Source organism: Pteropus vampyrus, unplaced genomic scaffold (genome assembly GCF_000151845.1).
Source record: "Pteropus vampyrus isolate Shadow unplaced genomic scaffold, Pvam_2.0 Scaffold300, whole genome shotgun sequence".
NCBI lineage: Eukaryota > Metazoa > Chordata > Mammalia > Chiroptera > Pteropodidae > Pteropus > Pteropus vampyrus.
The window spans coordinates 933,724-950,206 of record NW_011889081.1 but is presented as its reverse complement, the minus strand read 5'-3'; the positions used below and the strand labels follow the sequence as shown (position 1 = coordinate 950,206).

The window sequence follows — 16,483 nt, the reverse complement described above, 5'->3', positions numbered from 1 at the left end:
TATGAATGTACTTAATGCCACTGAATTGAATACAAATTAGCTATTTTAATCATTTTTATCTATTTTACTACACACAAAAAACACCCAAAAGGCACCGCCAGGCCTCTGTCCTTTTTGCCATTTTGTTTGTCCTCTCCAACTCAGTCTGACTGGTCTCTCCTCTTTTCCTCAGTTGAACTTTGACCTAGACCGGGGAGTGTTTCCAGTGGTCATCCAGGCAGTGGTGGATGAAGGAGATGGTGAGTGGCCTTTCCTCTTCTGTTCTCCCATCCAGCGTGTGGACCCTGCGGGAAGAAGCCACTTCTCCCCTCAGTCAGCAGGGAGGCATTTATTCAGAAGCGATGGACGGTGTGGGCTCAGCCCACTTAGCAGGTTTAGGGCCCTGGGACTCAAGTGCTGGGCTCTCCATCTTCTCTCTAGGGCCCCCTTGTGGTAGAGCCTGGTTCTCACTGTGGTAACAGTGGCTAGCGATGCCTCTGATCTGGTGTCCACTCCACAGTGGAATGATGGAGACGGTTAGCAGAGCGCAGCAGGGAGTGGGATGGGCCTGTCTCAGGCCACGCTGATTTCCTAACCAGTCCGGCAAAGACTGCTGGGTCTCCCCGCCACTGCTGTGGGCTACACGCCCCCAGCCTAGGATGTGGATGGTGGAGCCCTGCCAGGGCAGGGCTTGTACCCAAGCCCACTTTCTCAGTTTAGCAGCACTGCCTAAAATGTTCCTCCATGTACAGAATGAGACAGCAGGTACAGAGCCAGCCTCAGGCAGTTTGGAGTGGCTACTTTGAAGGAGGGGTGACGTGTGGGCTGGAGGGAGGCAGGGCCCCCCAGGCAGAGAACGTGAGATTAGGATGAGCCCTTTGAAGGGTTCTGGACTCAGCCCATAGGAATGAGGAGGAGAAGCTGGGGCAGGGGCAGGTCAGTGTTCTAAGCTCGCTCTCCTCTCTCTCTCCGGGCAGTTGTGGAGGTGACTGGTCATGCCCACGTGCTCTTGGCCGCCTTTGAAAAGGTAAGTGCTGTCCTGCCCCTTGACCTGGGAGCGATGGGCAGAGGAGTGGTGTTTGAGACTAGAAGTCTGAACTTGGGGGTCACGCCTGGTCAGGTGGGCTTAGAGCCAGAGGCCCAGGGCAGACGAAGGTTCCCCAGTTGTTCCAGGCTCCAGGAAGATGATGTGTTTCCAGAGGCTGGGCCTTGAGGTAGAGCATTGCCATCAGGAAGCTTTTTAAAGGACACATAGTGTTTGGTGAGGGCATGTTCTGGGGAGACCAGCCCTCTGGGAAGTCCCAGTAACCTGCCAGCTCAGGGGCTGGGATCCCCATGTGGAGGGCTCTGGTCAGACCACTGTTCCTCTGGAATGTAGAGGAGTCATCCAGGGCTGTGGCCTTTCCCACCAGGCCCAGTGGCCTGGGTGTCTTCAGAATCTCTCAGTCCCCACCTGGTCCTCAAACATTCACAGGTGATCCTGTCCTGTCTCCAGGAGGCTGCATCTCCCGGTTCCTCGGGGCTGGGCAGACCTCCCTCCCCACTGGGACCTTGCTGACCTCCAGGCAGTTATTTGTTGCACTCACTCATCAGATGTCCATGAGGGCAGGGCTGGTCCCGTGTATGTTACATCCTCAGCGCGAAGTAGGCACTCTGCGAATGCTGGTATTGTGGAGGAGGGTCTGCCACCTGCCTAGCACAGCCCTGGACTCTCTGTGAGTGGCAGAGGGAGGAGACACCCAGACTCTTCTGAGGGCCCTGAGCCAGGGACGCCTACAGATGAAGAGGCCGTTTACATGGAGGGAGTCACTTAATATTACCTTTAGCATTACGTGTATTCAAAACGTAGGTGTTTGCCCCTTCTTTTCACACAAACTCGAGTCCCCAGGTTCCCCAGCTGTGTGTTTTTTGGCCACGTTTACAGGGTGCAGTGGGGATATTGGCTTTGGTAGTGCAGATGGTCAACCTCACTACTGATTAGGACATTGCGGGTTCTAGGGATCGTCTTGCTCACCAGTCACTGCTGGTTGTGGGAGCCAGGCAGTCCTGTGCGTCTGTCCACACAGTGATTGAGTGCCTGGCTGTGTTAGGACAGCGTCCCTGCTCACTGAGACCTTTGCTGGAGGTAGTGGGGTATGTCACTTGTTTGAAAATGCCACGGCTGACATCCCCTACCCCCAGTGCTCTATGACATTGGTTGGCACTCTGCAGTTGCACAGAGTTTCCAGAGTGTCCTATGCGGATGAAGAGCAAGGATCCCTTGAGGAAACTATGCTCAGGCTGCTTGTTCTGGAATTCCCACCATGCCTGGGCACCCTACAACCCCCAGCTTCCTCAGCCAGTTGTGTGTCTGCAGCACTGAGGGCCCTTTGTGCAGGGCCCAGCTTCTTCCTTTAATCTGGGTCTTTCCAGACACTCCAGGAGTCACGTACCCAGGGCTGAGGCCTGCCTGGCCTATTTGTTGAGTGTTTTCCCTGGCCTCCTGGGGCTGTGGTGACGCCGAGTGCCCCAGGCAGAGTTTGGCCCTCTCCTCCTCCAGCTCTGGGCTTGCCAGCTGTGCTCCCTGAGCCTGGTCTTGTTGGAAGCAACAGTAACTATCTACCTTTCTACTTCTCTGGCCAAGACAGATGGGCCACTGATGGCAAATATTCCATTCTGTGTTTCCAGTTTAGAGCCCAGTGAGAAACTCTTTCGTTTTTTGAGTTCAGCATACTAGAAACTTCTATAGGAACCCATTGGCCTTACCAGAAAATGCCAAGTGCTGGTCTCAGTTAACTCAGAACGATAATTGGTGATGTCACAAGATCTCAGATCTTGTTCCTAATTAACTTTGTCAGCTCTCAGCTGTCTCCCCAGATAGCACTGAATGCGCTTTGTTCTGGTTTCTTCTACAGTTTTAGAGCGTTGGACTTTCCCATGTACACATGTGTGTGCATGTTCTTGTGCCGTCTTTGAGAGTAGACCAAGCCCTTCGAGGGCTGCAATTGGTGTCTAATTCTTGCCATCCACGTACTGCTTCTTGACGTTGGGGAGGCTCTTGTCCATCATCAGAACCTGGCTGATGGTTGTAAATTTGAGTGTGCTTGAGAACTACCTGGGGCCAGTTGGACTTTGCAAATCAGGGTGAGATCCCAGAGGAGGTATCTTTAGAAGGTGCTCAGGGTAGTGCTGAGGCCAAGTCAGAGGCCACATTTGAGAAACCCCGGCTTGGCTCTTTAGTCATCACACAGCCCCTCCTTTTCCGGCGATGAACGTGGAATGACCGAGGAAGACCTTCAGCAGGCCGAGCAGTGCCCGTGTGGTCGAGTTAACCTTTGTGTCTTTCTCCCTGCAGCATGTCGATGGCAGCTTCTCTGTGAAGCCGTTAAAGCAGAAGCAAATTGTAAGTCTGTCAGAGGAAACGCGAGCCCTCTCGATTTAAAAGACACGTGTATACGTACAATCCAGTAGTCTTGGTGGATTATTCTCCCTGCCCACCATGGTAGCTGTTGAGGTAGCTGGTGACAGGCCTGTTGACGTTTTTGTCATTGCTCTGGGCTCTGGGAAGTCAGGGTCAGGGTCATCGGGTATGTGCGTGTATACTGCATACCCACCATGTACCAGCATTGACTGTTGTAGCCTTGAGTCTTATCCAGCATGAACATAGCAAGCTTTCGGTAAATGTTTGCTGAACGAATGAATGGATGGAGGTAGGAAGGAAACAGGAAACTAAGACTGCAGCCTCCCTCCTCCTCCTCCTCACAAATTACGGAGTATACCTCAGTATTGGGCAAAGATGATGGACTTAATCAATTTTGAGAGGAAAAATGGAATACGTGGGAATAAATGGGAGCTACAGAATAGTACAGCTTTTCTTTGGGGTCAGTAATTCCATGTTCCTACACCAGGAACAATTATTCCTGCTGGCCTCCGACACTGAGAATTTAGAGGATGGGGTCCCCTGAGCTGCACCACATTGGATTTTGATATTGAGACTGATTTCAACAATGGCCATAGTGGGATCTGTTTCTAAAGCCATGGTTAAGATTATCCTTGTATGTAGCTGCTCAAGTGCATAAGCCACAACCTGGGAGTGATGTCGGTTAGTTTTTTAAACCAGGGAGTAGGGAGAACTGGCAGATCCAGCCCCTGAAGGTGGCAGGACAGCCAGAGACTCCAGTGATGGTCAGAGCACTTGTCCCGGGAGAGCTGACCAGCAGGACTGTGGCTCTCAGGAGGGGTGTTTATGGCCCATGGAACTGTGGGAAACAGCAGTTTAGACCACTTTTGAATGTGGCTAACATGAGGCCTGACCCTGGTCACACTTTGGGGCTGGTGACAGGTGAGTTCAAAGTGATCTTTTCTCCAGATTAGGGATGGTAAGATGGACAAAGGGTGTGGTTGCTGGGCCCATGTAGGGCGTGGCTCCAGGTCCTCTATGGTGGGCAGAACCACTGGGCCCCCCATCCTGCTGCCCTCCTGGGCTGGGTAGGTAGCAGGTTCTCCCTATCCCTGTCCTGGCGTTGGATCCACTCCCCAGGTGTGGGACTGGACAGAATTCCCAACTGTATCTGCTCCCGGGACCCGAGCCTGGCATCTGGGAGGCGGTATTAGGCCAGGTGGATGCAGAGGAGCCCTTGAGTGGAGCCGGCAAGTGCCCAGATGCCTTTCTGCTCTCCAGGTGGACCGGGTCAGCTACCTGCTGCAGGAGATCTATGGTATCGAGAACAAGAACAACCAGGAGACAAAGGTATGTGCTGGTGGTGAGTATGCACTGGGCCTCCAGGCCGGCCTCACTCCCCAGCTTCCTTGCCACGTGAATGGAAGCAGGCTCATGGGAGCGGTTTGCCTGGGGTCCCCCAGCCATGGCCAGAGCCCCGCAGGTAGTTTGGTCGATAAGCCAGTTCCCTTCCACAATTTCTCCTGGAGGCCCCAGACTCCATCATTTTTTATGGAATTTTTAAGAGTTAACAGAGTCTACAGGACATTTTGTTCTTTTTCCAGCAAATTCACTGGCTTGTTACTATCACTGGGCTGCTGGCCATCATGTCAGCCAGGGCAGCCTGGGCCCGCAGGGTCCCCTCTTCCCTGATCGGGCTTACCCAATATTGCCTTGGCCTTTCTATTCTCACAATCAGCAGTTCACTGCCTCCTGCTGGCTTTCTCCTCCCCAGATCAAGCCCCTGCGGTTATGCGCAGGGAGGGATGCGCCTTCCTATGACTGTGACAGAAGCAGGGTGTCCGACAGCTGGATCTGGCACAGCCAGGGAAGGGTAGCAGAGAACTGTGCCTTCGTCAATGTTTTTAAAGGCACACTGGCACAAATGAAACTGCTGCTGCTTTTTAAATCTCCAGAAGTTTCACACCAGCTGGAACAAGCCAGAAGCAGGAGGACAGGGCCGTTTGGCCAGGCCCCGAGCCTCAGAGGAGCAGTCTGCCCAGTTTGTGTGTTTTACACAGGTTGGCAGACTTTCTGTAAAGCGCCAGATAGTGAATATTTTTGACTTTACTGGCTCCGAGGGTGTCTGTCACATCTATTCAACACTGCCATTGTAGCATAGAAGCAGCTGCAGGCATTATGGAAGCAAGTGGGCAAGGCCAGGTTTCAATAAAACTTTATTTACAGAAATAGGCAGCAGACTGTAGCTTGCTGATCCCTGTTTTAGAATGTTGCTGTCTCTTGATCCAGATACTATTTTTGTATTCCAGAAACTGCCATTACTTGATGAAAATATTTCAAGCAAGTTAGACTTGTCTGATTTGATTTTGTTTTTTGTTTTAACCAAATAAATGGGTACTTTCTGGAAGACATGTTCCATAATGTGGCATCTTTTCCACATTTTGTCTTTGATTCTGAAGAATAAAAAGACACCTGAATTCCTTGAGTTGGGGAGTGGGGGTGGGGCCACAGAGTCTCCTCTTTGCTGTGGGGTGGGCACAGGCTGCATCTGAGCCTGGCCCAGCAAGTGAGACTCTGGGCCACGTCTCCTGAGGAGTCCTGCTCCTTGGGGACCTTCCTCTGCCCTCTTGGGCTTCCTTTTGCCACAGCATCCCCCTGAGGAAGTGGGGTATGACCAGTGAGGTGGCCAGGGACAGGAACACCCCCTTCCTGCCCCTTAGCTGGCCCCCAGTCCCTAGCTCTCGGGAGGCCGCTGACCCTTGGGTCCTCGATGTCCCTGCAGCCCTCAGACGAGGAGAACAGTGACAACAGCAACGAGTGCGTGGTGTGCCTGTCGGACCTGCGGGACACGCTGATCCTGCCTTGCCGCCACCTGTGCCTGTGCAACTCCTGCGCTGACACGCTGCGCTACCAGGCCAGCAACTGCCCCATCTGCCGGCTGCGTGAGTGGGGACTGCCGCACCAGGGCAGCCGGGGGGCTGAGAATGACAGAGGCCGTCAGTCAGCCTCCCACTGGGTGTACGGCAAATTGGAACTTGGTGGTTAACTTTGATAGTTACTATCCACAGCAACTACATGGGCATATGGATGAATCAGATCCCCCCAAATCTGCCTCCAGAAAGTTAGACTTCCAGAACAGATGGCCAGGGCAGGTGTTTACAGTGAAATTGGAACTGGACAGAAATTGATCAGTGAATTAAATCCTTATTTTAAAGGTTATGTGGGAAATAATAGAAAATTAGAGTGAAATGGAGAGGGTGCTATTCAAGGAATTAAATCTGGTTTCCTGGAGCATTCCAGATATTTTTTTTTTAGTCAAAAGCCATCATGTTGGGTATAATTCTGAATAAAATACTTGTTTTCCAGTAGAAAGAATCTAAATGTTCTTGGGGTACAGGTCCCACTGGGTCAACATGAACATTAAGTGGGTGGGAGAGCACCTGCCTGGAGGGTCTGTGGGACATTTTCATTTAGTAGGTAAGTGGTGGCTTTTTAGAATACGGCTTTTCTGCAGTTTTACTCCTCGGCTACTGAGGCTCCACTCCTGAGCTCTGAGGCAGGACACCTGGTGTCATGCTTGCCCTGTCACTATCTTCGGACTCAGAAAGAACCTGCCCGAGGTTGTGGCTAACAAGGGGCAGAGGTAGGATTTAAACTAGGGTCCGGCCCAGAGCCCACACTCTTGCCCCCGCTGACCGGAACTGGCTGCACCAGGGGTGTGCCTGCACAAGGACCGTAGGGCAGGTTGGCCATGCGGAAGTGGAGGACAAGGCCACGTGGCCATGTGGTCTGAGAGGTCCAGTGCCTGGAAGGAAGCCCCAGCCTTGACGGGACTTGGAGGCTGTGCACTGGGCCCAGAGAGATGGGCAGCGGGGCTCTGCCCAGCTCAGTCAGTACAGCATGGAGGGCAGTGGCCTCTCCTGTCTGGGGGACAGGCTGGGAGCAGAGAGGCAGGGAGTAGGGGCAGGGGGGCCGGGGTGGTGGCAGGATCCTGAGCTGGAGCTGAATTGCAGCCTCCCCGGCTCCTTGGTGCAGCAGCGGCCCCAGGGCTGGTGTTTGTAACACTTGGGCTGGCAAGATGGGCCAGGGCCTGAGGCCTGAGCCAGAGGTGACTGCTGTCAACCCTGGGGACTCAGTCGTTGCTCATCTTTTGAGAGGGTGCAGCTGATAACGTTTGTGACTCTTACGTGTGTGCCCTGCACTTTTTATTTAACTGCGTCTCACGAATGTTATCCTTTTGTGAGTGGAACTGACACTACAGGGTGACCGGTAGCCTGTGTCCCAGCTTATTTTCCCAGCTCCCTGTGCTGTTTCTAGTTTTCCCCAGTGTAGATAAACATTGTGCTGTCGTGAATGTCCGTGTACACACGCCTGCCTCCTGCCCGTTGGTTGCTTCTTCCTTGGTATAGCTTCCAGGAAGAGACCTGTGGTGTCCAGGAAGCACCGTGTGCTTCCAGCTGGTTGGCAGTTGTAACTCGCAGCCACGTTCACTGTCTAATATACAGTACGGAGTGTAGCGGGTGAGAGGCCTTCTACGCCATGCTTGCTGCCCCTGAAAACTCTGTCCGAGCGGAGACAGGCCATCCTGGCCTCTTTTCCTGTTGGGGATATTTCGTCGTGACTCTGTTCACCTGATTTGGAAACTTGGCTTGTCCCAGGACTGTTGTGGCGTGGGCGGGTGGTCCCTGGAGTTTGGAGGGTCTTGGTGGTGCTGGAACCAGCCCTTGCCTGACACCAGCCCTTGCTTTCCTTCCTTTCTGCCACAGCTTTCCGGGCCCTTCTGCAGATCCGGGCAGTGAGGAAGAAGCCAGGCGCCCTGTCCCCTGTCTCCTTTAGCCCTGTTCTGGCCCAGAGTATGGACCACGATGAGCACTCTGTAAGTGCCTCTTTCTCCCTGCATTGGAGGGTGTTGTGGCGGAGAGAAGAGGGGGTCTGGAGGAAGCCCCCGCCCACTCTCCAGGGCCTGACAGGTGTCCAGATGCTTCCAGGGCCTGCCTTTGTGTCTGGCTCCCGGTTGGACTGGGTTGATCAGGCAGGCCAGAAGGAGACCACCTGGGCACCCTTGGGGCAGTCAGTACCCAGGCAGGACCCAGACTGTCTAGATAGCACCTTCACCTGCTGGCTCTGTGGTCCTCTGTCCTCATCTGCCCAGCGTGGCCCCACAGGTGGCTGTGAGGCCGAGTGGGGTGATAAAGGCTGGGCCGGTGAGCTCCAGTTGCAAGGATTGCTGGCAATGGCAGGTGCCCCTTCACTGAGCTTGAGCCATGGTGTCTGTCACCGTTGCTCTAACAGGTGAGACAGCTGGGGTACTCTGTGGGTCTTGGGAAGTGAGGTGGCCTTCAAAGAGTGGCTCTTAGATGCCCTCCGTGCGTTCCCTGCCCACCCTTCCCCAGCCTGGGCGCATAGGAGGGCACCTCAGCAACTGGCCACCGCCCTTGCTCCCTGAGAAACTGTGAGGTGGACCTTGCTGCAGGCAGACGAGGGGAGTCAGACTCTGGCTTTGGGGACCTCGAGAGAGAGATGGGCAGAGACATGAAGAGAGAGAGCCACACAGAAAAACAGAGAGATATATGGGCAGAGACAGGTGCCGACTCAGACGGGCAGAGACATGCGGAGACATGGAAATGCAGAGAGAAGGGGAGAGATACAGAGAGAAACGGGGAGAGACAGATAAAGGGAGAGAGTGATACAGAGACAGAAAAGAGACACAGCAGGGAAGAGAGTGAAAGGGAGCTACTTGGAGATGGACAGACAGGGAGAAAGATGGAAAGAGACATGAAGAGTGACAGAGACAGGGATAGGGCAGAAAAGAGGACAGATGGGGGAGGAAGGACCAGGGAGCAGGTTGGGACAGGCCCGGGTCCCGAGTTCCCAGATCCCAGGAGGCTGCGAGTGTTGTCTGCTGCGAGTCTGTTTCTTGGCTCTCGACTGAGGTTGTTTGGACTCAGCGATTCTTAGAGAATCACTGAGAAAAGGACCCAAACCCTCTGATTGGCACCCTCCAGGGTGGGCTCCTGCACTGGGCTTGTCGGTGTGATGTGTTTGACCCACACAGTGTTTCTGAAAATTGGGCCAATATTTAAAAGTCTGGAAATTTCCCTGAAAACTCAGATTTCTGGCTTCTCTTTCAAAGTCTGAAGGTGTGGTCTTGCAGCTGGCGCAGAGGCAAGGCTGCCGCTGGGGGCAGGTCCCCGTCGCCCCTCTTTCTCTGGGGGCAGCCACACTGTTTTACCTGTGGACCCTGTCAGCACAGGGCCAAGGACTCGGAAACGAAGCCCTCCACTGTAACGTTGGACTCGATTACGGGTGCTGCACTTTTTCTCCAACAACGTATTTTTGGGGGAAAGAGGAATAGCACTTACGCATGTTTTGCCCCTGGGAAGAGAGGACTCTGGCTATTTCGCAGAGGAGCAGCTGCTCGGGTGGTGGGGTTTTATTGTCGTTTGTGTGTTGTCCTCCCGGTTTTTGCCCCAGTGTTTGAGGGTCAGGCTGGATCCTCCTGTGTTTGTCCCCCTTTATCCTGAGAGCTGAGATGCTGTCCATGGTGATGCTGTCCATGGTGCAGGTGGGCTGGGGCTCAGGTGGTGACCCAGCACCTTCTTCTCTGGAGGTTAAGATCTCCAAATAAATGGGTTCTTCTCTGCTGCATCTCCTGTACAGGCCATTTCCACATAGTACCACAGAGAGCCCGAATTAGGCATTTTCTTCATGGAGTCCATTAAGATCATCGCAGAGTGGGTGATTTGGGGCTGATTTTTCTCCCTAGCCTCTGTTAGGACTTAGATATAGGTGATAAGTTTATGAGGCCGGGCCAAGCCTCATGGAGGTACCTGGGGCCTGGGAGTCCCTTCTCCATGCCCAGCCAGGCCCACTTGTGAGGAGCAGCCAGCCACTGTCACACTTCCCTACCCTGGACTTGCTGCTCAGGGAGACCCAGACCGTGGGTGGGCATTAGGGATGGGATCAGGCTCTAACTGCAGCACGGCTCCTGGAGCTTCATGGATGTGCAGGCCCAGCCCAGACCTGCGTTTGCAGGGCCCCCGCAATTCACTTGCATGTAAAGTTTGCAGAGCACTGGGTCAGTGGCGCTTGTGGAAGGCAGCAGATGAGACAGACCCCACCCAGCTCCAGGGCCATACGGGGTGGGTGCTAGTTGTAAAATGTATGATTTTTATCTTGACAGTGTCCCTTTAAAAAATCAAAGTCGCACCCCGCCTCACTGGCCAGCAAGAAACCTAAAAGGGAAACTGTAAGTGTGTTTGGCCCTGTGGCCACATCTCTGCCCCTCACCCTGATTATTAAGCCAATGACAAGTACAGGAAGTCATTTTCACCCCAGGCTGACGTGTTTGGTTAATTTAATCTGTCAAATCCACTCTCCCCAGTCCCGGCGTCCCTGCCCAGGAAGGGAGTTTTGTGGAACAAGCAAAGCTCAAGGTCTGTTGGCAAAAAAACCAGTCTCGTGGGTCCTCGCTGCCCGGCGACATACCGGCCTCAGGCCACCCCTTCCCGCCAGCTCTGCTTCCGCCCGTGGTCCCCATTGCCCTTGTTTCCCTTTTTTTTCTTGCTGGCAGTGGAACGATGTTGGAGGTGGAACTAATGTGGCTGCTAAATTTTGCAAATAGCATTCCTGGCGCTTGCTTGTCATCCCGCATCCCCTGCCCTTCACCCCTTGGGTTTTAGTTCTCTGGGCCAAGGACTTGGTTTTCTTGCATTTTCCCTGCATCTCAGGAAGCAGGCTGGGGGCCAGAGAGCGTGTGGCAGCCAGGCTGGGCCTCTGCTGAACCCTGTGTCCCCTTGGTAAAATGTAGAGGTGGAAGTCACTGGAGAGTCAATCTTGAGATAGGTATTTTCCTTTTTGGAGGGATGAGGGGGTTCAGAGTAACTATTTACCTTTAAATTGAGGGCACATTGGGAGCAAATGCAGGGCGCTACTGGTTCAGGTGACCCAGGGCCCCAGGAAATGCTTGCTGAGGCCAGGAGGTGCCCACCCTGACTCTCCTGCCTTCCCTGTGGTCCTAGGGTTGCTCTGCTGCCTGCCCGAAAGGCAGCCCCCACCTTCCGGTGGATCAGGCCAGTGGGAGGAGTTTCTACTTTGGAGCATTTACCTTTCACTTTATCTAATAAGAATGAGAGCAGGTGGCTGCCCCGCCCCATAGGGGCCCAGCACTGACATCCCCCAGCTGCCTTCTCCCTTCACCTTTAACCCTAAAGCGAGACTCAGCCTGTTGATGTGATCTGCTCCCCGCAAGGGGGAAACAGTGGTTCTGAACCAGGGGGCCTGTGAGAATCACCCAGAGCACACGTCACCTCTTGGATGCCCGCCTGCCCCAGGTGCCTGCCCAAGGTCCACGGAGGATCTCGAGCTGGGCCAGATCCCTGTGTCGGGCAGGGCTCCCTGGGGGACCAGGTCCTCCCTGGTCTAGAACACACGTGGTTCCCACTGGTTTCTCTCGCCTCTGGCATGGCTTTGCTCTCCACCTGCTCCCGAGTTCTCCTTTCTCTCACTAACCCCTTTCTCACTCTCCATCCCTTGCCAGGCAGGAACAGAAAGCCAGGTAGGGACTGGCCAAGGCTGGGGGTGGGGTGGCTCTTCCGAATGCCCTCTCTGCCTTCATCCTGGGCATCAAGTGGGGCCTCTGGGTGTGCTGCAGCTGATGGCTGAGGGAGCCCTGGGCAGGACGTCTGCTGCTGCTCTGGAGTTCTTGGCGCCCCCGAGGGAGGGGGGATTTAAGTCCCTGGAAGATGGTCCAGACAGGAGATGGTCAGGAAGCAGATTCTGGGGGGTAGAACAGGGCAGTAGGCAGTGGGCAAGGAGCCCGGCCAGCTTGTCCCTCACCCACTCTTGTCCCCGCAGAGCTCTGACAGCATCCCCCCTGGCTATGAGCCCATCTCCCTGCTTGAGGCACTCAACGGCCTTCGAGCTGTCTCCCCAGCCATCCCTTCGGCCCCCCTTTATGAAGAGATCACCTACTCCGGCGTCTCAGACGGCCTGTCCCAGGCCAGCTGTCCTCTTGCTGGGCTTGATCGCATCATGGAGAGCAGCCACCAGAAGGCCAAGCCTCGGAGCAAGTCCCCCGACAGGTGAGGCTGGCGCCAGGATTCCCTGTGGGGAAGGGTGTCTGGGGACCCACCCCCACTGCTCTGTGGGCCAGGGTGAGGGAGGCGTATGCTAGCGGATACAAAGCAGTTTTATTTGTAACTTTAAATAGTTTTATAACATGTTTCATTTGGTGATTTGCCAGAAAGACTCATAGGACCAGTAGTGGGTTAGGCTCATGGTCATGGCTAAGGTTGTTCACAGCAAAGGCAGCAGGGGAAAAATGTGTCCGTGGAGGCCAGGGGCGCCGGTGTCTTCCCTCTCCCAGGCTACACAGGAGCAGCACACCGCAGGAGTGTGTGCAGTGTATTGGCCCAGGGAAACCGTTTGGGTTTCAGGATTCCAGGATGTTCCGGTGGTTGGTCATCTGGTCACATCCTGCTGTGAGGCCAATGATGGCCACAGTAACCCAGCTGCAATGAAACCAGCTGCACATCCTCCACCTTGTTTATGCCGGACGAGCTGAAGGGCAGGGCTCTTGCTCCAGGCCACTAGAGTGTCATCATCACTGACATAAGGAAACTTTGAGGGCCGCATGCCCAAGGGCCAGCCAGTGTGGTCCATCGTGATTCCCTTGGACACTTGCGAGGCTCAGATGACCAGCCCTGCCGTGTTAAGTCTTCACATGTGTACTGGTTTTTTTTTTTTTTACTAGAAATGTATAAAGAAGGCACAGGTTCTGTAAAACCAGCTGCAGCTTCAGGCAGAGTCACTTCAGAAAGAAAGAAACATGGAGGTCTCTCTTGCTGCTCGCACGCCTAGCCCTCCCACCCCAAGGATGTACCATCACAGTTCTCTTCTTCTGGAAGTAAAAGGCCGTATTTAGGTCTGTGCCAGCACACAGGTAGACAGCCTTCGTGTCCAGCTGTCTGGTGTCCTGCTGGCACTCTGCTGGTGTGCACCCCTCCCCAGGTTCATCTGTTCCGAGGACCCTGGCACATGTCTGCAAGCTCACCCCTCCATAGTATTAGCTTTGGCGGGGTTAGTGTTTCTTATCCACTCGTCTTCCACCCCCATCTTCTCTGCCCCCAGCACCCTGCGGTCCCCATCATCCCCCATCCATGAAGAGGATGAGGAGAAGCTCTCCCAGGTCTCGGATGCCCCTCCCCTGCCAAGCGGGGCCGGGCTGGTGCTGAGCAGCTCCCCAGAGGTGAGGTCCAGCCCTGGCTTGCCCTCCTCAGTCCTGCCTACCTGAGATCTGAGTCCCCACTGCTCTCCTGTTGGCCTCCCAGACCTATGGTGTGGCATGCCCCAGGCCCACTCTGCCAGTCCCTCACTCAGTAGCCTTGGCTGGGCTGTGACTCCCCCCAGCCCCAGTGTCCACATCTGTGGGGTGGGCATGGGCGAAGGGGCTGTGTGTGAAGTACATGGTAGACGCTGGCATGTCTTGGATGGGCAGCTGAGGTTCGCCCCATGCCCTCCCCGGCTGCCTGCAGTTGGGTCTCCTACAGTCAGCAGCGGTCCTGGGTCAGCACCAGAGTTCCAGGCTCGTTTTTCCTTGTTTCCTAGAGTTTCCTCACAGAGGAGATTGACGAGACTTCGTCACTTAAGCAAGGTAAGCCCTCTCTCTCCCAAGGGGCAAGGTTCTGGTACTCCCTGCCTGAGCTGGGCAGAGGCTTCCAGTTCAGCTCTCCTGGAGGTTTCTCAGAGCATTTTCCAGTGTCCTCCAGGGGACCACACACACCGCTTACTACACGATGTCCCAGAAGACAGCCCGAAGCCACTCCTGGTTTTCCCTCCTGCCCTGCAGTGTTGCATAGTAGCTGTTTATTTTCCTCCCGGATCATTCTGTACTTGGTCGGCTCTCCACGCATGTCCTCCTTTACAGCTGCCCAGTCTGGCCTTGGGCTGTGCCCATTCCTTGGGGTCGTCATCCTGACAGTGCCTGGAGAGACCTAGGGTCTCTGTGTGGGTCTTGGGCCTGCCACAGCCGATGGCCAGGGAGTGGGCGCAGGGCCGTGCCAGCCCCTCTGCTGGCTTGGGGAGATGCCATCCCTTTGCTGTCCCGGTTATTCCTTCCCCATATTGAACAGGTGAGGAAACTGAGGCTCAAGGTTGGTGTCGGGGAGGCCAAGGCCACTTAATTTAGAGGTGACAGAGCCAGGAGGTGGCCCTGGCTGGCTCCCAAGCCAGCAGTGTGGTAAAGGCCCCCCAAATAACCTGCAGCTGCTCCTTTGCTGTGACCCCTCCTTGCCAGGGGTCCCCTGGCCAGCATTGTACTGTGGGGACCCACGTTCCACCCAGGAGCAGCCCCACTACCACATGTAGGTGGGGCCTGTCTGTAGGCTGCTGGACTGGGGCCCTTGGGCTTGGGTGTGAGTATGGGCACCTAGGGCAGGGTGCTTGGGTTAAGGGTGTCTGTCCCTGGAGGCATGGTGCCGTGCCTTCCTGCCCAACATGGCGCAGGGCAAGCCCCTCGGCCTGTCGGGCCTTGGCTCCCCCACCTCCCTCAGTGTTGGCCTCTTCCTGCCTGTGCACAGTGCATGCTAGGACCGGATGGCCCCCAGCCATGCCCTGTCACAGGGTCCAGGCCCCTTTTGGCTGAGGGGACCTCCCCCATGAGGACACCCTTGGCAGCACTGAGAATAGTTTAGGTCCATGGCTGAGAGCTGATGTGTGAGTGAGTAAGCCACATGCAGAGGGTCCCCCACTGCAGTATCTGTGCAGGACCCATTGCAGGCACACGTGGGCCAAGGACTGTCACCTCACCTGCTCACCCAGAAAGATAAACAGGAGACAGTTATATCTATTACCATTTTATCTTGTTTTTTAAATGTGGGCATATAATGTTTTTATGATAAAAATAAAAGCCCCAAGTGGGAGGTGGGGGTGGTAGAAGGAAAGAGAGGAAGGATAGGAATGTCTGTCTCTAGTCCTGGGAGAGCAGAGGGGAGTCGGAGTGGGGTCTGGGCTGGAGCCCAGGCCTACAGTGGCTGTCGTGCCCTCAGGGACAAAAGATGGGCTCTCGGGGCTCTCTGCAAGAAGGACATCCAGATCCACCCCTGCCTCTTGTGAGGCCCTGACCTGCCCCCTCTCCTGCAGGGAGCCGAGTGCCCTCCATTGAGAACGTCCTGCAAGATGGCTGCCCCGAGTCCTGTGGCCGCAGCCAGCCTGCCGACATCTACCTACCAGGTAACAGCACTCAGCCTGTGGGGTCTGGGGGCCTGCCAGGCCCGGGGGTGGTCCTGTGACTGTCCTCATGAAGCTAGGGGCCTGCTGGGCTGGGACAGTTCCGCAGCTGTCCCCATGAATCTGGGGGCTTGCTCTGACTGCTCAGGGAGAAAAACTGACCTGTGAGGAGCCTGTTCTTGTCTCACTGGCTCGGAGTCCACACTTCTCCTATTGATCCCCAAAGTATGGCCAAGCTCAGCTTCCACAGCCAACTCCTCTTGCAGCCCTTAGCTGTTTGGTGCAAAGCCTGTGCCTGAGGCCCCTTTGTACCCCAGAGCCAGCCCAGCCTCAGTAAGGCAGGAAGGGCTGTGTGTTTAAGGACATGGTTCTCCCCATCTGTCTCCTGCTCGGGGCCAGGCAGGTCTGGTCCCACTGCCATTGCTGTATCTTCCTTCATCCATGGCCCTGGCGGGCTTGGACCTCTGCTCAGGGGAGCTACAAACAAAACTACCTGCCTGCCCCAAGCCTGACATGGGTCACCAGCTCTCTGCCACCTGCCCGAGGTCCTGGGTGAAGCAGTGCGTCCCAGGCCAGGGTGTGGGAGGACAGGCTGGGCGCTGGGTGCCAGCAAGGCCTGAGGCAGTGGGGGGAGTCTCACTTCTCTTCCTCCCCTTTTCCGAGGCCTCTGCCCAGGACCTATGGCCACAGCTCCTCTGCTCTCTGCTCCTCTGGGCCAAGATCCTCAGCTTCAAGTCCTGGGCTCTAAAGACTGGGGATGGGAGTGGGGGGCTCTCAGGCCCTCGTGCCAGCGCCTACCAGGAGGTCATCCGAGGTTCTGGAATCATGATAAATAGTCACATTGCCCTCACAGAGCCTGGCTGCTGCCACATGCCTGGGGAGCCCCTTCACCCTCTG

At 55.3% G+C, this 16,483-nt stretch overlaps 1 protein-coding gene across 4 annotated transcripts in view; it reads left to right on the top strand.

The window, feature by feature from the left end:
- The window catches only part of MGRN1 (mahogunin ring finger 1), a 47,852-nt gene that overhangs the window by 25,606 nt on the left and 5,763 nt on the right, over window positions 1-16,483 (top strand). For 2 of the 4 annotated variants that reach the window (XM_011376460.2, XM_011376461.2), the window contains exons 6-16: window positions 173-239; window positions 957-1,006; window positions 3,314-3,361; window positions 4,640-4,708; window positions 6,141-6,300; window positions 8,125-8,234; window positions 10,542-10,607; window positions 12,215-12,441; window positions 13,490-13,607; window positions 13,967-14,012; window positions 15,500-15,589. In XM_011376460.2, coding sequence (XP_011374762.1) covers window positions 173-239; window positions 957-1,006; window positions 3,314-3,361; window positions 4,640-4,708; window positions 6,141-6,300; window positions 8,125-8,234; window positions 10,542-10,607; window positions 12,215-12,441; window positions 13,490-13,607; window positions 13,967-14,012; window positions 15,500-15,589 — 1,051 coding nt within the window. The remainder of the gene's footprint in view (window positions 1-172; window positions 240-956; window positions 1,007-3,313; window positions 3,362-4,639; window positions 4,709-6,140; window positions 6,301-8,124; window positions 8,235-10,541; window positions 10,608-12,214; window positions 12,442-13,489; window positions 13,608-13,966; window positions 14,013-15,499; window positions 15,590-16,483) is intronic. The other 2 variants (XM_011376463.2, XM_011376462.2) reach the window with 1 other exon arrangement.